The sequence below is a fragment of the Ostrinia nubilalis genome, chromosome 24 (genome assembly GCF_963855985.1).
Source record: "Ostrinia nubilalis chromosome 24, ilOstNubi1.1, whole genome shotgun sequence".
NCBI classification, from domain to species: Eukaryota; Metazoa; Arthropoda; class Insecta; order Lepidoptera; family Crambidae; genus Ostrinia; species Ostrinia nubilalis.
This window is the reverse complement of record NC_087111.1, coordinates 11593182-11617686: the sequence shown is the minus strand read 5'-3', so window position 1 is coordinate 11617686 and position 24505 is coordinate 11593182. Positions and strand designations below refer to the sequence as shown.

General features: G+C 40.2%; 1 protein-coding gene across 1 annotated transcript in view; it reads right to left on the bottom strand.

Annotated features, from left to right (window-relative positions):
* The window catches only part of LOC135083938 (aminopeptidase N-like), a 48366-nt gene that overhangs the window by 12405 nt on the left and 11456 nt on the right, over nt 1-24505 (bottom strand). Inside the window, exons 3-14 of the mRNA XM_063978703.1 lie at nt 17963-18234; nt 16990-17148; nt 16191-16238; nt 15527-15689; nt 14707-14919; nt 10873-11082; nt 8906-9039; nt 8214-8412; nt 7223-7424; nt 6075-6237; nt 4910-5126; nt 1879-1988 (exon numbers count right to left, since the gene is read on the bottom strand). Of these exons, the coding sequence (XP_063834773.1) occupies nt 1879-1988; nt 4910-5126; nt 6075-6237; nt 7223-7424; nt 8214-8412; nt 8906-9039; nt 10873-11082; nt 14707-14919; nt 15527-15689; nt 16191-16238; nt 16990-17148; nt 17963-18234 (2090 nt within the window). The remainder of the gene's footprint in view (nt 1-1878; nt 1989-4909; nt 5127-6074; nt 6238-7222; nt 7425-8213; nt 8413-8905; nt 9040-10872; nt 11083-14706; nt 14920-15526; nt 15690-16190; nt 16239-16989; nt 17149-17962; nt 18235-24505) is intronic.

The window sequence follows — 24505 nt, the reverse complement described above, 5'->3', positions numbered from 1 at the left end:
GCAACTTTGTACCATCCTAGACTGCATCCTACCTGCTTTGTTATGCATAAAAAAAAATTCGTGATATGCAATGGATACTGGGCAGAAGAAGCTTGGAGAACAAATCTATAATATACAAATGCATCCTAAGACCCATGTCGACATAATATATGGAATCGACTTAGCCTCGCAAATGTAGAAATACTTTAACGTTTTTAAAATAAAGTATTAAAAATCTTGAGCTGTGCACCTTGGTTTACAAAGTCCACTGAAGTGATACCAAACGTCAAAGAGGGTGTAGAAAATTCCTGTAAAGCTAACAAACAAAGACTAGACCGTCATGAAATCTATTTGCTGCATCCCTTCTATATTCTGAGAATTCTGCATTCAGGCTAAGGAGAAAGCGAATAGCATTAATAAGAAAACTTATTGTAAAAGAATCGAGGTGATTCAGCTTCAGGTGGAGATTCAGCTAAATGCTCTCATTTGAAATGTGACACGTAGCCCCTTCTTGCTGAAACTAAGTGTTTCTGTTATAGCCTCAATTCTTGCAGTATACTGAAAATATCTTGATACAATAAATAATAGAAATTAGTGTTTTTATTTTTGCAAAGGGTTATTAAGAGTACCTACAACTTTTTTTGTGATGCCATATATTTGTATACAAATTTATCAATGCAAGATGTTGTTTTTTTGCTATTTTACATATCTTTTCTAATTACCGTTAGATTAAGTATTAGCCTTATCTAATTACCGTGACCATAAAATTTTTGGGTCTCATTTACGCGAAAACCGCTTTGAATAATTTGACGCCTTTACGATTGTTAAATTCGTACTTTTCATGTATTTTATATTTAAATGCGTTTAAGCCAATTAAGCCAAATTTCAAAAATGATATGGTAATTAGGCTGAGAACGCCTAATCGTGAGAATGACCGATAACAAGGCAGGCATTTGAACACAATCGCATCTGGTGTTAAGTAGGATGCAGTCTAGGATGGACATAATAATATGTACATACCTATTTGCCCTGTAAATACCTATTCGCGCTCGCCTTGAAAAGGTCCGGATTTTTATAATATAATGCAAACATTCTGAAAAAAAAATTACTATGGATAGGATCGAGAACGTTTATTTGTTTTTAAAGATTTCTGTTACTAATCTCTTACAACGGAGAAAACTGCTATTAAATATCTCAATTTCTCTACCACTGCGAACCACCTCGTTTGTATGTTGGTTAGCTGTTATTGATCCAACAATACGGGCTTGGATACTACAAATAATCCTGCATTAGAGAGAGAGGGAATGAGAGGCCCCATCTCTCCCTCACGCACGCTGTGCGCCAGCTACTGACAGTACACCGTGCGGCAGCAAAGGTCCAGTGGGAAGCTGAGAGGAAAGATTTTTGTCAAAAGGTTACTATTGTATGTTGACCCAAATCCTGCGAGTAGTAGGGGAATTACTAATTAAAGCATTAATAAGGGATCGGACATTTTACAAAAACATCCTGCGACTCCTGCGAAGGAGGATGTGTTTAGTTGTAGAATAATCAATAAGTAGGGGATCAGGCACTATAGGAAGAGTTAGGTATTAAATCCAACATCAATAGAGCATTGGACAGTATTAAAAAATCCTTGGAGGGAAACCTTTAACCTTGATGATGAAAGGAGTTATTGAATTAAATCAATACGAGTACCATAGACGATCAGACAATATTCACAGTCACAGTCCGAAGAGCAAAGGAGCTGCCTCCCTGGAAATTAGGTATATGTACAATAAAACTATTATTTTATTTCGTGTAGAGGTATCTAAACGCCTCCCTGAGGTCTCCCCTGCCTCTTAAAATAAACCCCTCTCTACCACAAACTTGGTACACCCACAAACATCATTGAACACTCACGGGTTGTCCTCATCGGGTCTCGGAGAGTTCATCCAGTCCTGGAATAATTCCAGCGCGTTCTCCTGGCAGCCCGGCACGTTCATGCGGCACGCCCACGAGCTCAGCGTCGTCTGGACACCAATACAAGCGTTTCAAACTTAGGTACATTAGAACAAAAACATAGACCTAACACCACAAAAATATCCAATATAATCATCATTTTAGACCAGTTTTAAACTTTCATGGTCACTAACAAAATTATTATTATTGACGGGACCATGACCATGGCGCTTGCAACAGTGCCGAAATATCGGAAACTCAAAATTAAGGTAAATGGTAGCAATCCCGTCAATAATAATAATTTTAGACCAGTGTTTATCAACCTGTGGGTCGCGACCCCCTGGGTCAATTCAAGACAACTAAGGTAAGTGCCCCCTACTTCGGTATATTAAGGCTCTTACGACTTTAACATTTTATTTAAAAATAACCAAGCATGATATCAGTATGAAAGCTTTTGTATGCTAAACTTTGGTCTTTTGACAGTAAGTTAATACATAATTTATAGTTATATAGTTTGAACTTTTTTTTATATTAATTGTTCTGCGGACCTCTTGTTTGGATCCTGTTTCGTGACAATATTTTGCTCTGTTTCTAAGTTCGTGAACTCATGTCCCCTATTTCGGGATAAGGTTTTATGCATACAGTTAGGATATTTTAATAATGATTAAGGGTTTAATAAATTTAAAAACGATAATAAAAATTTACATTAAAATAATTATGTGAAATTGACGATATTACTTAGGGGTCATCCATAAAGTACGTCACACGTAAAGTGGGGGGGGGGAGGGGGTCGACAAAGTGTGACATGGTGTGACAAGGGGTGGGAGGGGTCTTTAAGTTTTGTGACATCACATTTCAATTGTTTCAAATATTTCATATAATGTTAATTTCATAAAAAAATACTTAATTTAAATGGAAATAAAACTAATTTCGGAACTGCTGTTTTAATTTAATAATTTTTCGATGTAAAATTGCAAAACATGTGACGTCACACTAGGGAGGGGGGGGTCTCAGAAATGTGACCACCTGTGACAAGGACGGGGGGGGGGCTCAAAAAATCATGAAATTCGTGTGACGTACTTTATGGATGGCCCCTTACCTGAAATATTCATAAGAAATAAAGTGTCTAGTATAATATTTTGATTTGTTAATTCTAACAATATGTGAAAATATTTATATAACCATTAGAAATATAGAGGGGGGGGACTTAACCCCCCCCCCCCCCCCTCGTACCCATAAAATTTTGATTTGTTATTTCTAGCGATATGTGAAAATATTTATATAACCATTAGAAATGTGGGGGGACTTACCCCCCCCCCCTTCGTACCCATAAAATTTTGATTTGTAACCCCCCCCCCCCCCTTCTCCCCATAATCCCACCCCTGGAGCTGTTTCAAGTGAGGTTTGCGCCCTCTCCCCCCCCTGAAAATAACCCCAGATACGCCAATGACTCATAATAAAAGTAAGTAATTAATTAATTTCTTAGGTAGGTAAGTATTAAAAACTAAAAAATATGTCGATTTCTTTGATGGTGTGTGTCATAAAAGTACCTAACACCATACATTTATATATCACGAACTTGGAAAAAAGTAACAATAATACGGTTCCTTGTTTCGTGATACTGATTATTCCAAATTCCCCAGGTAAAATTCATGGATTATTGTCAAAATGTGTCAATTAACTATTATCTATCCCATAAACAATACAAATAAACAAAGATAAATAAAACAAATCGAAATAAAACCAAAATTATGCTGGTACTACTTATGCTGATTTATCTTAATATTGGTCATATATGTGAACTTCAAACTCGTGTCATATAAATTCTAGTGAACGAAACATATACCGAATTTAGGTCACGAGAAACTTAAATAAATGCGTTATTTGTTTCATAACTTACATTTAAATTATCATAAATAATTATTTAAAAACCAAGCATCAAAACGTTATCCATAATATCCTTGAATCGGTAGTGTCACGAAATAGGGGACACACGAAAAATAATATGTATGCTATTTCGTGAGTCAATTAATCGCAATTTTAAAGGAATTCTACGTCTTCATATAACTTTTTTCTAAGCCAAATCAATTGTCAAGGAACACATGAAACCACTATTACAAGTTTTATTTAAATGGACGTTCCTTCGCCTTTTTATAAGCTTAAGAAGTTGGAGCGCTAACCTTACGGTGAGAGCAACCTTTGCAAGCCGCACGGCTGTTTTTGGCTCTCTGAGAGTTTGAAGCTTCGTATTACTCTCATTTTTGGCGCCACAATGCTGGTACTTGGTTTTTTAGATAGCTTAAATAATAGAGTTTTTGCAGTAATGAAGAATTTTTATAAATAATATTCCATGTGCTTATTATTTGACCTAGAAAAAAAACTTACGAACTTACGTACTATCACGAACTAGTAGCCGTTTACCTTAAGTAGGTAAAAGAAGGTTTTGATACTGTTTAGATTGGTTCTCTTCTCTTGTTCTTCCTTGGTTTTAGAGAGGGTGAAATGTGCCCAAACCTTTTTTCAGGGCTGGATCCTGGAGTGGTCTTCAATTCACCTACTACACCTACTTGAACATCCAGTGTCTATGTAGCCCAGATGGAAGAGCAGTCGCAGTTCGATTTTTTCAAGGTATTTATAATTTACAATATGTCAGTAATCTTTCTTCTTCCATAACTTTCTACATATGCGTTTAGGGGACCTTTTAATCGGGCGGGACATGATGTGAAACAAATGTGCTGATAAAAAAGTATTGTCATCTAAAGCCCGGTCTGTGAGCACGTAGAATTTTGTCCAATGACCCCAAGCTACCCATCCTTATCGCTCGCGCGTAATTATATTGCTGTCGCGACTGTGCGACGGGCGCCCGCAGTGAGTGTGCGAGCGCGACAGCAACATAATTACGCGCGAGCGATAAGGATGGGTAGTTTGGGGTCATTGGACAAAATTCTACGTGCTTACAGACCAGACTATAACAATAACCTGGGTATCTTACCTGCATCTTCACACTGTTAAGGTCGTCCCCATTGATGATCTGCTTGGCAGCCAGCCCGCCGGACTGGCGGTAGGTGTCGGTAATAAGCCGCCGGACGAACTTCTGGAAGGCGCCGTAGTCCGGCGACCGGCGGAGCACCGACTCGAGCTTGGCTAACACGTTTAGACCGTTGGACAGAGGTAAGTACTCGGTCTCGTGCTTGAGGTAGCTCGCTAGTCTGGGGAGAGAAGAACGCTTTTAGGGAGGCACAATGTAAGTAACGTACAATGTATTTGTCACCATAATATTGTGAATTCCGTCAGATTATAATCTGACGTAGTTAAACCTCTACAATCAAACTTTTTTTTTTTTTCGGGAAAAAAAATGCATTGAATTGCATACTTACCTACCCTACGGGGACAGGGTAGGTTATGTGGGGCTCACCAAGTCAGAAGGACAAGGCGTACCCACTAAAAGACCCCGGTGCTCCATCATTCGCCTTAAGTGGGAAGGAACTGTGGGATTCCGGACAAAGCCTTCACTACCACAGTCCAGCCTTCACTACCACAGTCCTTACAATCTAACCTATAACCTAAACCACTGTTAGTTTACAATCTCACGCGTTATATTATATTCACAATAATAGACAGAGTTCACAATTTCGCGTTGACATATTCATTACACAGTGATCATACATAAGCTTTGTGGTCCCAGCAGAGTAAAATAGGACCTCCTTCACTCTTCCGTAGATGTCGGTCGGTGTTCGTGATCTGATAACGTCTTATAGTCTCCTTTTCCATACAAAATCTATCGGCGCGTAATTATGTTGCTGTCGCGCTCGCACACTCACTGCGGGCGCGCGTCGCACAGTCGCGACAGCAATATAATTACGCGCGAGCGATAAGGATGGGTAGCTTGGGGTCATTGGACAAAATTCTACATGCTCACGAACCAGGCTTTACCATAACATAAGTATACGAAACGGTAATATTCCAACCTCTCGTTCCCACAGCTACAACTCTTGTTTAGAGTGATCTACGTACAGCTTTGGCATGCCTATAGATTTTTACAGTCTATTGAGATCTAAAAAAATATGCCTAGCTACACCCTTTTATAGGGCTGGATCCGCGCCTGATCACAATAACATTAGGATTATTTCAGTGTTTTTAAGAATATATTAACTCACTGTAAAGCAGTGTTGTAGTCGAGCTGATTATTCCAGGCTAACGCAAAGGCATCCGACAGCAGTTGCACGCGGCCCAGCACTGGTAGCTTGTGGTGATCTCCACCAGTCAACGCGCCGACTAGGAGTTGCCAGTTGCGCTTGTCGTAGTTCACGCGGTATGGCGCTGTGGGACAAAGACGTTGTGATTAAATAAGTGTAGGATTGCTATTCATGATGCTTGGACATATGAATAAAAATACAAAAAAACAGAATTTATGTTGAAAAGGTCTACGAAATGCTAGATAAAGGCCTGTCTAAGAAATTCCACGGCGAACGTTCCCTCACCGAATCGGCATGAACATACCCGATGGATTTAGTAATTGTACAAGCGGGGCAGTAGTTTTATACTTAGGGTATGTAAGCTCAGGACGAAAACTAACTGCTTACACTACGCTTAAAATGGTTACCATCTAAATTATATAACTCAAAGATGACTGACTGACTGACATAGTGATCTATCAATGCACAGCCCAAACCACTGGACGGATCGGGCTAAAATTTGGCATGCAGGTAGATGTTATAACGTAGGCATCCGCTAAGAAAAGATTTTACGAAACTCCACCCCTAAGGGGGTAAAACGGGATCCATGCGTACGAAGTCGCGGGCGGCCGTTAGTTCATAAAATCAGTCAACTGTAAAGCTGAGGTAGAAATTTGACGCATATCTGAAGTCTCGCTGAAGTTTGACGTCTCAAAAACACCCTCCCGTGCCGCGCCCATACCTCAGGCTTTGACTGAGTTAAGTGCCTAGACCTATAAGGAGGAGGAGAAATTCAAATTCAAATATTTTATTCAGTACATAGGCCTTTTCCAGGGCACTTATACACGTCCCAAATACCTATACATAGCTTGCCCTACCACCGGGACAACATCCATATGTTGTCCCGGTCCCTAGTCCATACTAATGCTGAGAAGAAATGGCGGAAGAAACTCACGCTCGTATTCACAAACATTACTATGAGGTCTCACAGTGGGCGTGGACGCACAGGGTGACTCATGAACCAATCACAGAGCTCTATTCAACGCTGTGCGTTCGATTTGCTGCTTCACTTCAGCAAGTATCGTTTGTGAATACGCCCGTCACTCAACACAATCAGAAAAGTAACTCACCGATCATATCATAGTTGAACAGCACCCACTCTTCGGCTCCGGCGCCGTGTTCGAACCGATGCTGCGTGCTCACTCCCTCATCATCAGCCAGCCATTGAAGGTCGCCCGTAGGAGAGGATGCTTCCGACTGGCAGAGCACCTTGAGAGGCACCCACCAGGAGGAGTCGGTACTGCCGCGAGAACCCATGTTGAGGTAGCGTTTCTGGGGTGGTGAATGTTTGTCAGTAAATAAATAAATAAATCTTTGGACAATTTCACACAGCGCCAGCTAGCTCCAAAGTAAGCAACTTAATGCTTGTGTTATGGGTTCTAGTCAATATTTAAAGGTTCTTTCAAATTAGACGTTTTCTGCAGGATGTCTGACGTGCGTTTGCATGACCGATTCCGACGTAGTTGTCATACAATTTTCGTGTGTGGTCCTGCAAACGTACGACAAACGTCCGCCTCGAAACGTCTAATTTGAAAGAGCCTAAGAAGGCATAGCCAGATGAACTTCTTGTCAGGTCTACGTCTACTTAAATATTTTTTCGTTTCTCATCGTTTACAAATCTCTTCTAGACTACTCCTTGTCGTACATGGAAATGTGATAATAAGGGTTAGCAAAAGCAGCACTCCAAGTCTTGATTGAAATTCGAAATGAGGACAACCAAGTAACGACCGAATTGCTAAAATTAAGTGGCAGTGGGTGGGGCATATAACTGGACTGATGTGGCAACTAGAGACTGGGAGAAGTTGGTAGCCTGAGGCTACTTGCTCGATGGACCGACGATTTGGAGAAGGTCGCGGAAAGTACCGGGATGTGGGCAGCGCAAGATCGGTCGTTATAGAAATCTTTGGGGGAGGCTTTTGTCCAGCAGTGGACGTCATTTGTTCGAAAGGAACTCAGACTTCTTGACGGAGACGTCTCGCGCGAGGGTGCCGTACTGGCCATATTGGACTACACAACCTAGGTATGCGAAATATTACAAGGGGTTCCTTAGCTGAAATTTACCTGTGTAACAGCAAGCGTGTTATCACTATAATCCCTGGTGACAGTCAACACAGGGTACCCAGTCTGCTTGGTCCACGTGTCCATAACTTCTTTAACGGTGACGTCACGGGCCAGGGTTCCATACTGGCGGCTTGCTGCCGTTAGTTCCTCCCAGAGGGCATCTTGGGCGGCGTTCTGGTAGGAATATTTTACGAGGTAGCTGGAAGGGAAAAAATAATGGAACTCAAAACTTTTATTCAGTACTTAGTTACTTAGGCCGTTTCCAGGGCGCTTAGTATAAGTCCTGAATAGCTTGCCCTACCACCACTTCGGGACAACATATGGGCTGGTGCTGAGAAGAAGTGGCTGAAGAAACTCAATCACATTTATGATTGAACTTTGTTCATTATTATTATTTCTTATCTATTTGTTTGAGTATAAAATAACTACGTACGTTTTATAGCATAGTGATGGAAAAGTGCCAATTATAGCTAGAAAACGATCAGCCGAGACAATAGGTATGAAAAAAATCTGTGCTAAAAAAAGTGCAAGAAACTCAGTCAGCATTTTTTTCAAGGGCAGTGAGTGTGGTATGGTTAATGTTCAAAAAGCTATGTTGGGTCGTGCAAAAGTGCACTTTATAAAGCCAGCAATTACCTCCTGTGAAGAAATCAATTCGTTATTTATTTTCAGTTAATCCTTCGGGAACTTACTTGTGCAGCGCCTTCCTGAACACCTCCTCTCCCAGGAACATGGTCATCATCCGGATGAGGGTAGATCCCTTGCGGTACGAGATCTCGTCGAAGATCTCGTTGATGCGCTTCGGGTCGTCGATCGGGACCGACACCTAATTTAAAGTCTATATTAGTATGTTATGTAGGCGCCTATACACGTCACAAATATAGCTTGCCCTTACACCACTTCGAGACATATCGACTAGTGCTGAAAAGAAGTGGCGGAAGAAATTTATTACGTAAACCTTAGACTGATGATTTCAGATATTGCAACAAAGTGGATATATAGCATATTAACCTATATTATTATCACCATTTCAACTATGAAAGTCCACTGAACAATATAAACCTCCTTCAATGATTTCCATTCTAGATCTGTTTGTTGCGAATTCGCTCTGGGGGCGTAATATGAGTTTGCATCAAACGTATTTGATATGGAGTGCGTAAAAAATCTATGAAGATTTTAGTTCTTAAAAGTATCCCCTAGGGACGCTGTACAACCCGTCATACATGTCGGGAACGAATACATTGATGTAAACTCACGCTAAGCCCCCTGATTACAATAACAAAAGATACCACAGTGCCTAAGCATAACAGAAACCGGTTTTTAAACCTTGTAGCAATGCATCTCATATTACATTCTTTACGTGTGCCTCCTTACGTGCTTAAACTAGTTAACAGAACTGTGTAGGTGTGACACTACTATTAAAAACAATGACTCAATCCAACAAGACCCAAACTCACAGGGTGCGAAGACTCCAAAGCGTCCAGTCCCAGCACGGAAATGAGATTCTCCACGGCATATCCCTGGTCGGCGCGCCATGTTGGTTCCACGGCTGCTACTTTCACCGAAGTTATGGCAGATGGAACAGCAAGGTTCTGGAGTGAAGGCCACGTACCAAGCGTAGCGTAGGACGTCCACCCACAAGGTGGACCGACGACCTCATAAAGGTAGCAGGAAGGCGCTGGATGCAGGTTGCTAAAGCCTGGTCCGTGAGCACGTAGAATTTTGTCCAATGACCCCAAGCTACCCATCCTTATCGCTCGCGCGTAATTATGTTGCTGTCGCGACTGTGCGACGGGCGCGCGTAGTGAGCGTGCGAGCGCGACAGCAACATAATTACGCGCGAGCGATAAGGATGGGTAGCTTGGGGTCATTGGACAAAATTCTACGTGCTCACGGACCAGGCTTTACCGACCAGTTAGCCTATGATCAGCAGGGGACGTGTTATGGATGAAATGATGATGATAATGATGATTTCAGCAACTCACAGGGTGCGAAGACTCCAAAGCGTCCAGTCCCAGCACCGAAACATGGTTCTCCACATAACCCTGGTCAGCGCGCTATGTTGCTTCCACCGCGATACTATAAATCTAGCTCTTAATTCAGCCAGTAGTGCCTTAGGTATGGAAGCGGCACGGGAGGGTGATTTTATGACAGTCAAAAGTCATCGAGACTTCAGGTTTGTATGCCGTGTCACATCATAATATGTCACCCCTCCCGCGCCGCTCTCTTACCTCAGACACTGAGTAAAGTTCGATTCACACATATCAGTGAAGTCACAGTTCAGGCTCAGTACCGGCACAGTGCGAAATATTCTTTCATACAGTTTCTATGAACGCATCCCCACTTGTCAGTGTCAGTGCCGACACCGGCAATCACGGACGTATTCGTTGACGACGATATTTTTTGTCGGATCACGGACGCCGCCGCGGCATCAAAAACAAAATAACTTACTTCATAGTTTCTGAAAAAGAATATTGAAACAGCTCTCTGACATTTTAAAATATTCAAAATATTTCACTGACGCAACACTGTAGCACTGATACTGAACTGAGCGGACACTGTGACGGAACTGTGGCTTCACTGATATGTGTGAATCGAGCTTTAAGAGCTAGACCTAATACATTAACAATAATCTTAATGAAAATTTTCCTCAACTCACAGGGTGCGAAGACTCCAAAGCGTCCAGTCCCAGCACGGAAATGAGATTCTCCACCGCATATCCTTGGTCGGCGCGCCATGTTGGTTCTACCGCTGCCACGCCTACCGACGCCATGAAGGTAGCGAAGCCTTCGTTGAGCCACAGGTCGGACCACCACTTCATGGTCACCAGGTTGCCGAACCACTGGTGGGCTAGTTCGTGGGCAATCACCTGGGGAAAGCAGAATAATATTATTTTATTATATTCTTCCCAACCTTTTTCCTTTACCTAACTTCCTAGCAGAGCCGTCTTACAAGCAGCCAACGCAGTCATTTTCTTATTTCTAGCCTTAAGGGGGTCCTGCACAGAATCCTTAAAATTGACATATTTTTAAATGACGAGTGCTCTGCGATTAATGGCTTAAATACATCAAAGGAACTTGTGTAGGCTAGGCCAATCCTTGATCTAGGTCGCCGCCTTTTCGAAATTTTAAATAAATACGTAAAAAATTGATAAACAACATTTAAAATGGAGACGTATGGAAATTTTATTTCTTCGAGAACTTTGTTAATTTAACGTATGAAGCAATAATTCTTATATGGAAATGTTCAAATTAGTATTTTGAAGGTCGCCCCCTTTGTCGTTTTTGGTATTAATGCATTGATATTGAGAATTTTTGATTTTCCAAAAAAAACTTTGCCGTGAAGAAATCAACAGGCGTTTTGCTTTATCGTAGCTGTCAAGTGTCAAATGAGTGTTTGTCAATCCTTTACAGAGTAGTGTAGAGCGCAGAGCATGCAAATAGTAGCTCTTTTGTTATGACTTCGATTGTTACGAAAAATGTGTTTGGGCATGTATTTTGATATTTATTTTATTGTATTTTATTTTATTCTGAAAATGTAATATGAAATAAACATTTATTATTATTTGAATTATTGTAAATGATTGGCATTTTTATATTGAGTTAGCCAGTGAAAATAGTAAATGTGTGTGTGTGCAAATAAATAAATAAATAAAATCTTGTTTCAGCATACCAATGTTATAAAATAGTAATAACTTAGTAATTGATCGCTATAGTGGTAAGAACGATAAACAAAAAAATAACAATGATAAAAAACAATAAAGATGCTCCCTCAACGCTAGCATTTGAGTGTAATGTAATGTTACAGATTCGAACATTACATCAGTGAGGGAAAAAACCGACCATTACAGTAAAGGAGGAGAATCGAGCATTATAATACGCACCTTAAGGTTATAATTTTCAAGTTACTTTTTTATCATAACAATGAGAACTAACAACTAAGAAAACATTAACAAAAACGAACGAACGAATCCACTTGGAGATTGGTGTGGTTGGGTTTGTTTGAACAATCCCAAGAACTTTCGCATCATAATTTCTCCATTTGGTTGCATATCAGTATTCTAAAAATTATTACAGAATGAAACAGTTTTTATCCTTAATTTTACTTGGTATTTATTTATTATTAGGCATACACAACAAGTAACAATCACAAATAATATAATATAAAGAAAGTATGCTAAATGTGTAACGCAAAACAATAAGCAGTTACTTTAACGCGTTTTTCCAGTCTTCAGGGTGTGGTTTTGTAAAACAACGCCCATCTCAGGGGTGGTAAAAAAAAATTCACGGAAAAATCCATGAAACCAGGAAAATGGTAGCTATTATTACGCGGACGAGCTATCGGTCAGTCCCCCCGCTCACTCGGGGTGGTGGCCGCATGTGCTCGATGGTGTAACGGGGTACGCGGGGGTGGTGCGGGCGATAGGAAGCGCCGTCTCGAAAGTTTAAGGAGACTTTTGAATGAGGTTCTTTACTACCTAATAAAGTAATAAGTTAAAATTTTATTTATATTTTTCTTGTAATAACTTTCATAAGTGTACTACCACTCCAGAGATGGGCGTTGTTTTACAAAACTACACCCTGTATACATGGATTGAACGCAGCCGTAGGAAACTGCTCGTGTATATTTTGTAATTTGTTTTTTCTATGGTAATAAATCTCTTCGTAAATCTGCGACTACAAAGTATACACGAATTTTGCATACTGAATATGGTCGTGTCTAATTTGTATTGTGGATGCTCGCGTCTCCGTTTCAAACTATACTACACCACTTTCACTTGACAAGAGTGTTAAAAAGTTAGTTTGATACTTATTCAGTAAAATATGGAATTACATTTAAGAGTATTACTTAAATATATTTTATCGAATTAATATAAAACTAGATTTTAAACACTCTTGCGGATAAGTGGTTTTTCAAAATAAACTGATTAGGTAGGATTAAATAAATAAATTGATAAAATTTTTATTTAGAGTAGTAGGTACGCGGTATTTGCTTAACTGCTCATACAGTTTGGAAGAGTTTAGTAAAAAAAAGTTATTTCCAAACTATAGGTACTCGATTAGTTTCACACCCTTGCGTTCTGACCATGTATAGAATGGAAAGACGCTACGTTAACTGCCTAAGTATTTGAATTGAACGTTTAGGAAAAATACTCTTTTACGAAACTATTTAACGCCTTTGTTCATCAGAAGAATCAATTAGTTATGATTTTTATTGTGTAAGAATTTTTGCAGCAATACCAACAAAAAATCAAATCTTCTTTATTCCTGATTATAATACCTAACCATCCTTTACGTATTATAAATTCACTTTTTGCTTAGCAAAATTAGTGAAAATACGTGTTTTAACTCTGTGTTGAGTCTCTTTTGTCTCTACTCTATAAAGCAGTTTGTGTGTGATCGTGTTAGTTCGTTGCGCCACCGCTAGCTCGGCTATCAAATCGTAGTTTTTCGTCCGCGCTGCACCCCCTTAAGTGGATTTGAACTCAAAAAGAAAAAATTTAAATACCTTTTTCCTTTTACATTCTTTCTTCAACCCACTTTAATTAAATTAATAAATGTATGAGTTATAGTAATGTTACAGATCCGAACATCTGAATCAATCTGAAATAGCATACCATTACATTACAGGAAAATGCTTGTCAAGTAATGTAATGCTCAAAACCAAATCTGCAATGTTCAGGCAAATGACCCATATGAGCAAGCACCTTAACATATTAAATGAAGAAAAATATAAAATGTTTGTATCGAATCCAGCGCCGAGTTTAGTTACTGTTGAAGTTTTTCCTTACATTTATTATCACCTACCAATATTATAATTTTAAGTTCAAACGTTATTCCGAAGTTCCATATGTTGCCATCTCTCTCACGCAAGCAAGTTGCCAGCATAAGCGACGGTGACAAATAGACCCGAAACGTAAACAGCGTTTCGAAATAGCTAGGAGTATAGTAACTGGTAGCACAGAATAATAATAAATACTACGTACAGAAGTTTTACTTCGCGAAGGTATTTAAAAAAACGTATGCTCAATGTCATTAACAATATAGTGTAATTTAGCCTGTCTCAAGAGTCAAGCACCATTTTGTTGACAAACGTCAGTGATCGGCACTGCGCCGAAGCTATAGGGCTGACTTCGGTAAAATGATGTGACGTGAGGTGCCAAACTGCGGAAAATGGCGGAGGAAATACATGATTTAGCATGAATTATCATGAATAATATTAACTACTTATTTACCTCTCAGTGTCTTGAGGCAACTTAAAAAAGTACATTCTGTGTTTTGATTATTATTTAGGCAGTTAAATACTGCACAGTATTTAGTACACCATTTTCTTTATTTTCTTCCATCATACACAAGAATACGCGTGCGTGAGTCAATGTTCGCTCGTATGTGAGGCCTTGTCGAATAGTATCCTGTAGGTGGGCCATCGTGCGTGTTTTGTTTTCGATGTAAACTCGCGGAGATGAACAGGCCTGCTGGTAGTTCCTGCTTACCTCAGCCACCCTCTCCTTGCTCACAAACGACGACTGTTTCTTATCAAACAGCAGCGTGGTCTCCCTGTACGTGATGAGGCCCCAGTTCTCCATAGCTCCGGCAGCGAAGTCCGGGATCGCGAACATGTCTTGCTTGGGCAGCGGGAAGGACACGTTGAAGAACTTCTCGAAGTGGTCCAGGACACGGGGACCGATATTCGCTGCGTACGCCGTCTGGGAGAGAATAGAATTTATTTTATTTTTTACATTGTAGCATTCACAAGAAAAACTTACAAAAATGACGCTTGTTACATTCAAACTTAATTAAAGCTGAAAACAACATGCATTAGAGACTAAAGCCCGTTTTCACCATTAATCCCTAATTTTTAAGTAACCCCTATGAAAACAAAGTCTGTTATGTGTTACCATAGGGGTCACTTAAAGCAACCAAAAATTGGGGGTTAAAGAACTGACAAAAATCAATATGGTGTAATGAAGTCCCTATGCTTGTTCAAATCGGTGAGATTTGTCCAAGCATGTGGACTTGTATTTACGTAAAGTAAGGCAAAATAAACATTAACATTATTTGACTTAGACAGGGTGTTGTATTGATTTGACATTGATAGATTTTTTACAAATAATGAGTAACTGACTAAGTAGTACAAGTAGAAAACCGAGATGGCAAATAATTGGACCTTGGTCACCCGCTCAGAAGGAAGCATTACACCTTAGATTGATTATTGTGGTTGATTATAAATAAGGAAATCATTGGGGGAGGCCTATGTTTAACAGTGGACGTCCTGTGGTTGAAATGATGAATGATGATGGGATAAGAACATACCTGGTCGATGGCATCGCTCCGCGCCCAGATCCGGAACTTGGTGGTGGACAGATTGGGTGGGCTTTCCACGTGCGAGAACTTCGACACCACGAAGGCCACCAGGTAGGTTGACATCGGAACTGACGTGTCGAACTCGTCCCACACGAAGTCGGACTTGCTCTTCCTGCAATACGGTTGAAAAATTCAGAACAGTGACAGCTTGCTTTTCCTGCAATAACGAGGGTGGTTGGATAAATCAGAACAGTGATATTTAGCGCAGTCAAAGGTCAGTTGGTTGACCATTGAGGATTTAGATTGCGAGGAGATTCGCCTCTTACGACATCCACGAGAGGATATGATTGGTGCATAAGAATAGTGATAGATAACGCAAAGACAAAGGTCAATTGGCTTCTACAGGAGAGACAATGAGGATTTTGTTTGCGAGGAGAAACTCCTCTTACGACATCCCCACTAGAAGAGTGGATTCTGCAATAACGACACAGCTAAGTCAAAAACAATAGTATTTAAAGTAAGGTGACACAGAGGCTAAGCTTGTTCATGGGGATTTTTAACACAATATTGTCGATTGGTGGATAGTATTAAAATAATTTGGGTTTGCACAATGAGTACTTATTGATAGTAATTAATAGGGATAGTGTCTCGGTAAAACTTGTATTACACTTACCTGAACTTTTGTCCAACCATGTGCCAAGGCCAGTATGATTCGATGATGCTGAAAGATAAAAAAAGTAAATAACGTTAAAGGTTTTTCTTTTGGCTACTTTGGGTGTCACCAACTGCTGCAATACAAACCCTATGGTATTTATTTATTCTTTTATGCCATAAAGTTGGTACAAAAGGCCAACTTAATGTCATTGGGCATTATCTGCCAGTTAACCTTTGAGCTAAACAGAAAAAAATCGTTTGGCAGTAGCGGCGGCAGTACGGCGGTATAGTTCCAAAATACTGAACTGTCCTATGCATGCCATTGACAGTGGGGCGCCACCATCAATACCGGATCGCTGGTTCCGATTTTAGCCATGTTGGAAACCATAAAGTTGAACGATGGTAGCGCCCCCCTGTCATTGAGTTTGGTGGGACAGTTCAGCGTGGGTCATCTATAGCTAGGTACACCTATGTTCAACTAGAACTACCCATTCATAAATTCAAAGCACATATTAAAAGTACCTTAATGAAAAAGGGCTACTATAAAGTCGATGATTATTTAAAAGATAAAAATGTTTGGGATGCGTAACTGCCTAGCTCGCATAAATATTTATAACTATGTATTTTGAAAACCTGTAAACCTTTGAAAAAGAGGCTGACAATAGTGTCTGACTTTCTTGCGCTGCTTCTTCTCAGCACTGGCCCATTTATTGTCCTGAAGCAGTGGTAGGGTTAATACTGGGACGTGTAAAAGTGCTTTTTTAAAGCCTACTTACAGAAATAAATGAGTTTTACTGAGTTTACTGAGTTTTACTCACTTCTGGTCGTAGCTGGTCTTCACCGGCATGTTGGAGACGGCCGTGAAGAGCTGGTGGTGGCCCAGTGTGATCTTGAACGTGGCCTTGTACATCGGCTCGTCGAAACACGGGAAGCCCTTGCGAGCGGAGATCGCTTCGAACTGGGTGGTGATGAGGTACCTGGATAAACAAAGAAGTTTAGAATGTTTTAGTATTAACCTCCTCTGTGGTCTAGTCGTAAGACCACCTGCTTCAGACGCAGAGGTCCCGGGTTCGATTCCCATGCTGTGGGGGCAGATTTCTCTGTTCGGTTTGGTTGGTGGTAGGGCTTGTTCTAAGTCCGCCTGGCTAGCTACCACCATCTTACCTAAGTCTGTCGCCATAACAATAATGTTAACAGCATTATTGTGTTCCGGTAGTTAGAGGTAAGATAGCCAGTTCCTCCGTGGTTGAGGATTCCGGGTGAAGCTCGCTTCCACCTTCGGCCTGATCGTCACTTACCATCAGGTGAGATACATCATACAGGCCAAGAGCTTCCTCGTTGTGGATAAAAAAAAACTAAAAGTTAGTATTGAAAACTATCTTGGTGAAGCCTGGTTTAAGTATCATCATCATTTCAGCCAATGGCAGTCAATTGATGGACGTGAGACGCTCTCAAAGAACTCTAGAAAGCTTTTTCATCCAGGTATGTTTCTGAGGTAGTCAGTCCATCGATTTAAGGCTCTCTTCAATACGTTTCCTCCTCTCACCTCCCACTAGGTGGACCGAAGATCTAGTGAAGGTCGCGGGAAGTACTTGGATGCAGGAAGCGTAGGGCCGGTCATTGTGAAAATCCTTGGGGAAGGCCTTTTTCTAGCAGTAGACATCATTTGACTCAAACGAACGAACGAACATGGTCTCTATTCAAGAATATGTTCAGGTACTCCACCTTACGGCGTTATTCACTAATTGATTAAGTACCTACAGAACCACAGAACAAATACTTAAAACTTACTCTTTCGATTTAGTGTTCTTATTGACGTATTGGCTTATGTACACTCCATCCAGGCCAGTCTTCAGGTTGCCATAGAACGGTATAGTCAAGGTGTAGTTGTGGCCCACTTCCAGATTCTTATCCAGGGAGACAGTTAAGAAGTTGTAGGTGTCGTTGATAGCTGCCCCCATGACCCCCGGGGCGTCCTGGCCCGTAAGGGTCACAGCCTGGGAGGCGATGGAGAAGTCTTGCGCGTGGAGAATGATCTTGGATGTTGGTTTGACAGTTGACAGCTGTAAAGAATAATTTACTATAATAACGTGACTGATGCCCGTTTTCACAAACGATGCTTGCTTAAGTGAAGCAGCAAATCGAACGCACAGCGTTGAATAGAGCTCTGTGATTGGTCGTGTGTCACCCTGTGCGTTCACGCGCACTGTGAAACCTCATAATACTTTTTATGTTTGTCAATTCAGGCGTTAGTTTCTTGCCCATTTGTAGTCCTGAAGCAGTGGTAGGGTTGATACTGGGACGTGTAAGTGATTTTTGAAAGCCTACTTGCATGAATAAATGAGTTTTATCTTTTTATCGAGAAGCGCAGCGAAGGATGTTCACAATTTGACTGACGACCTCATAAGGGTGCAAAAGGACCTCATGAAGGCGCTGAATGCAGGCCGCTACCAACCGGCAATATAGATAGAAATCATTGGGGGAGGCCTATGTTCAGTAGTGCACGTCCTGTGAGTGTGATGATGATGGTCTTTTTTACCAAAATTCCGTCGTGAACAGCATCATTTCAACATGTCCTCTGCTGGAAATGGGGCTCTCCCAATGATTTCTAGATTAACCGGTTGGAAGCGGTTCGTATTAACATTTACTTATTATTTTCACCTAGGCAAGTTTTATGAGGAGTAAGTATTTAGATATTATTTAATATTGAGAGCCATTTTAACAGATTGCATTGTATTGATGACGAATGTTCCAAAAATTTATGTCAAGACAAAGACTAGGTACAAGGCTTTACCCTCAAAAAGAACCCTTGATGTACTTTCAGCTTTTTTCGTAGTTTTTGTTTTAAAGTTACATAATTATTGTGTATTTATTTAGAAAAAACTGAGTTCCAGTACGTTTTAGTCACTATGACTCACAGACTTTTGTTATAAAATAACCTGAACACTGGGCCTTATGATTCATAATATTCAAAAGTCTAGAAGTCAAAAAAATGTTAGACCTTCTAACATTGTAAGACTGACTTAAGCAACGCGTTGACCCCGATCCTAAACAGATTTCACTATTGACCGGTGGCAAGAAACCTACAAAATACAAACACAATATGCCTGATAATAGAGGCTTTTTATGACATGTCATAGAAAGCAGGTCAGCTGCAAACAATGACCGTGTTGTTAATACGCTTCATTTAAATGGTTTCTAAATAAATAATATCCTTGGACATTTTACACTGCGCCTCTAGTCCCAAACTAAGCAAAGCTTGTACTATGGGCACTAGACAACGGATATAAACATACTTAAATACTTTTTTTTTAAATACATACATACATGTTATACATAGAAAACACCCAGTCCAATACAAACAAATATGTTCATGCACAAAAATGTTTGTACTGAGCGTGAATCGAACCCACGACCTCTAGGAATAGGAGTCCGTTTCGAGCCACTACACCAAACGGCCCAAAAATGAAATTCATTTAAAACTTAGGTACCTACAGGCTAAAATTTTTATTTATTTATTTATTTATTTATTTATTAACACCAACAAGACATACACCATTTTAGACAATATTATACATGCTTATATAATAGGTTAAGTGCTATCTTAATTATAGGCGTTACATAAAAGAAATTGAATTAACGTAGCACAGAACATTAGTAAATTTTAAATTGAAATAAGTTAAATAACAATAAATTAGTAATTTTACAATAATTTTGCAAAAAAAAACACTTTTATGAAATTAAATTATGATCATACTATAGTGCGTTAAATATATAAATTAGAAAAGACAATCAAGGCAGCAAAATTAGTCCTTTACGGAATTTTGATATATTGCTAGAAAATATATCCACATTAATCAGTTCGCTTGATGAGTCACTGAGCGAACCCATGTTGTTTGTGACATGTTTGTGTACTTTATTATAATTAGTCACTAGCCTATTAAGTGGTGCCTGGAGTCCCTGACGCGAAGATGAATTTCTCTGAACGAAGGGCATGTAAGAAGCTAGACGAATACCACGCGAGGGAGCACGAATATTGATCTGCGACAGAAGGTTAGGCGCATCAAGGACACCATTAACCAGCTTATGGAGAAACAAGTGATCCATCAGATTTCTTCGATCTTCCAAAGACTGAAGCTTAAAATGCTTTAACCTGTCGGAGTAGCTTGGGAGCTTTTTAGCCATGTTACAGCTGTATGATAAATGCCAAAAGAAGCGCTTTTGAACTCTTTCTATATTTTTCCGATACACGTCATAGTAGGGGTTCCATACGATGCTACAGTATTCTAGCTTACTTCGTACCAGGGCTGAATAAATAGCTATTTTTGTGGATGGATTTCTAAATTCTTTGCAATTTCTCAGGACAAAACCAAGCATCCTGAAACTCGCATTCACAATATTCTCTATGTGCTTATGGAAGCGTAATTTGTTATCGAGAATAACACCTAGGTCACGCGCATGCTCCACTTCCGACAGCTGATTCCCATTGAGGAAATATGCAGTGGGGGTTAGCTTCTTCTTCCTGGTAAACCTAACAACAAAGCACTTATCGACGTTTAAGCACATGCCGTTTCTAGAGCACCATGAATTCAAGTTGTTCAGGTCATTTTGTAGTAGCGCTGAATCAGCAGGTGTGCGAATGGAGCGGAAGAGCTTCAAGTCATCGGCAAAGAGATAATGTTTGGAGCCAACAAGATACCCAGCTATGTCGTTGATATAGATATTGAACAGTAAGGGACCCAAATGGGAACCTTGAGGAACGCCTGAAGGTACAGAAAATGGAGACGATGAATAGCCACTCACAACAACGACAGATGTTCTATTCGCTAGGTATGACCGACACCAACTCAAGAGTGATCCGGACACTCCAATACTCTCCAATTTGTGCAATAGCATCTCATGGTTCACCTTGTCGAACGCTTTGCTGAAATCAGTATACAGGGCGTCCACAGTTTCACCGCGGTCCATAGCCTGAATTAGATCTTCGACAAAAGATACCAGATTAGTCGTGGTTGACCGCGCCTTGACGAAGCCATGCTGTTCGGATACAATTATTTGCTTGAATTGATGTGTGATCACAGGATACAAGAGGGATTCAATAATTTTAGCAAACACTGGAATAATAGAAATGGGCCTATAGTTCCTGACCGAGCTATTGTCACCTGACTTGTGCAGTGGTAATATTAGAGATTGTTTCCAAGCCATTGGAAAAATGCCATCCTTTAGTGATCTATTTATTATAATGCTCAGAGGATATGCTAGAGAGTCAGCACAATTGACCACAAACAATGCCGGTAGTCCATCAGCTCCAGCACCCTTGTTACGATCAAGTCTTTTTAATGCTTTATAGACTTCATACGTTGAAAATGATATGGTAGATAGGTGCTGGCCGCAAATATTGTATGGATCATGCTTCGAGGGCGGAATGTTTGAGCAGCTGTAAACTGAGGAAAATTGTTGTGCAAAAAGATTGCAAATTTCAGGCCCACTAGAGGCCTTGGCGGTACCACCGAACATTTCCGTTGGTATTGTGCTTTTCTTGGCATGTTTTTTATTTTTAATAAATGACCATAAAAATTTGGGGTTTGATCGTAACGATGTCTCCATGGATTTGATGTACTTACTATAGGCTAAGGATTTCAATTTTGTACATCTTTTTTTCAGAAGTTCGAAGGACAAAACATCTCTAGGATTTTTGTTGTATTTATGAATTTTCATTTTATATTTATGTTTTTCCTTCAATGCCTTGATCAAAGGTGGAGTGAACCAACACGGATACCCCGAATACCTAGGTTTAGATTTAGGCACATATTTATTTGTTAAGTGTTTCAGTACGTCATAAAACCTAGTCACCATTTCATCAAGCGACTGACCCTGATCGAGCACTTGGTCCCAATCTGTAGCGTTCAGTTCCTTTATTATACTCGCGTAGTCAGCTTTATAGAAACACAGTCTAGGAGCATTGTTAGGAGACAGCATTTCACAGCAGTCGAGTGATAGGCAAAAATTAATAGGTGGATGCAAATGATCAATGTTGGTCAAGGGGTCACCATTCGCAGAAATGCCGGTGATAACGCCATTACATAAAACCAGATCTAGAATTTTACTTTTGCTATTAAGAATGTTGTTGTATTGTGACATATTGTTAAGTGACATGAAATTAATAAACATATTTTGCATTATACTACTGCAATTGGTTGCGTTGAGACCTGAAGTATGCTCCGTGGTATGCCACTGCATGCAACTCATATTGAAATCTCCCACCACAAGTGCCGTTCCGTTGAGTGATTCCAAAACCCTATTACAATTATCAAAGAAATGTTTAAAGATGTGCTTTTGCACAGGAGGAGGGATATATACACCGCAAATATTTATTTTCTCCACATTACCTTCACCAGTGACCACATCAATGCTCACCCATAAATCTTCGCAGTCCGAATCACAGTCATAAAGACGCTGGGAGGTAAATCTTTTCGAAATGGCAATCAAAACCCCACCGCCCCCCTTAGACGCATGGAACCCACTACTCTCTCGATCGCGCCTGTATACATTATATTTATCATCAAAGAGCTCGCAGTCAAATATACTGCTGTTCAACCATGTCTCCGTCAAAATGATTACATCAAAAGAACTGCAAACCACATTATTAAAGAAATCAATCGTTTTTGTACGCAAACCTCTCACATTTTGGTAGTAAAAACTTAAGTTGCCCGTTAGTAACAGTATACAATTTTAGCGTATATTATGACAATTGATTAATAGTATCATGATTTCGTATGAAGACGTAATTAGACTCTTCGTTCTTCCTCACAAACACTTTTCCTTCACGCACCCAAACAAATTTGTATTTCAGCTCCTTGACCTTCTGGCGAGCTGCTGCGTGCAATCGTTTTGTTTCAGGCGTTAAATGCTCCGATACATAAATAGGCAGTTTTTTAGTTCCTCCAATGCCTAGATGGCTTGTGTTCAATTTTTCATTGGCATTATTTTTATTAAATTTTATAGTGGCTGCTAAAAACTCATCTCGTAAGCGTGGACTACTGAACTTGACTAAAACAGATCGTGGGCGAGGGCTCTTATTATTCATCTTGGATAGTCTAGTGCAAAGATGTATGTTGCTTTCGCTTAGAGGACACTTGATCACTTTAGCAAGCTGCTGCACGGTGTTGACAAGGTTTTCTCGCTTGTCTTCAGGAACACCTTGTATCTCGATGTTGGCTGCCCGTGTTTGTTGTTCCAATTGCGCCAGCCGTTGTGACATACTATTGTTTGCAGCTCGTAAGGCTTCATTTTCTTTCTGAATGGCGTTTACAGTAGCTGATTGAGCAGCTTGTTCCAGTTTGACTGTTTCTAATTCCTGATTGCAGGCTGACAGTGCTGTCTCGAAACTGGATACCATATCTTGCAGTTTTTGGATCTTAGGACTGAAGTCAGCCGCAAAAATATCGCGAAGTTCCTCCCTTATGATGGCTCTGACGTCGGATGCTGTCAGGCTAGAACAATCTGCCGACGCCGATCGTTGTTTCGAGCGCTGGGTAACATAGCTAGTTGCAGATAATGCGCAGCGTATAGGAGTATTTGAGTTATCGCCCTTTTTAGGTTCTTTACTGCGACACATGTCGCATATCCAAGCGTTTTTAAATTTCGCGGTCATGTCGTTGAAGTCCGCTAGTGAAAAACTTGTGCAAATTAGATGGTATTTATCTTCGCATCGCATACATTGAAGAAACGGTGAGTCCTCTAGTGCGTTAGGACAGCCAGCACACTCGTTGAGAGAAGCCATTATTGATGAAGTTATAACAATTTGAGAATAATAACAAAAATAGTCGGCCCACTGGGGTTCGAACGCAGGTTCTCGAGAGGTGCGGCGAGTTAAGTCCGTGCGTATACGCGCTCGGCTATCCAACCGCTAGCGTAGTTGACGAAATTTACCGACAGACTCCTTGTACAGTGCAGCGTGACGAATCCGGTTCGCAGAGAATTATAATAACCGAGCAGGGTAGTATCACAACACAAACGTTAGTCACAGTCATTGTACTTTAACTTGTTCGTTTTAGAAGCTGAGTTTTTTGGATTTTTCACAACAATTGTTGGATATTTGAAGGAGCACTATGGAAGGTTTATGTTGTTAGCACTATTTAATTACGTAACTGTAAACTTTAGATCGGGATATGAACTTTAACTATTTTAAAAGCGAAATATTTACGGAGCTAACGTTAAGTGCCTGTACTGTGGGCAGTGGCGCCCTCTCCTAAATAATACTGACATCTCAAAAACCATCACAAACCTACCAAAATTCGGTAGTGCTGTTGAATTTACTCAAGTGCCTATTAA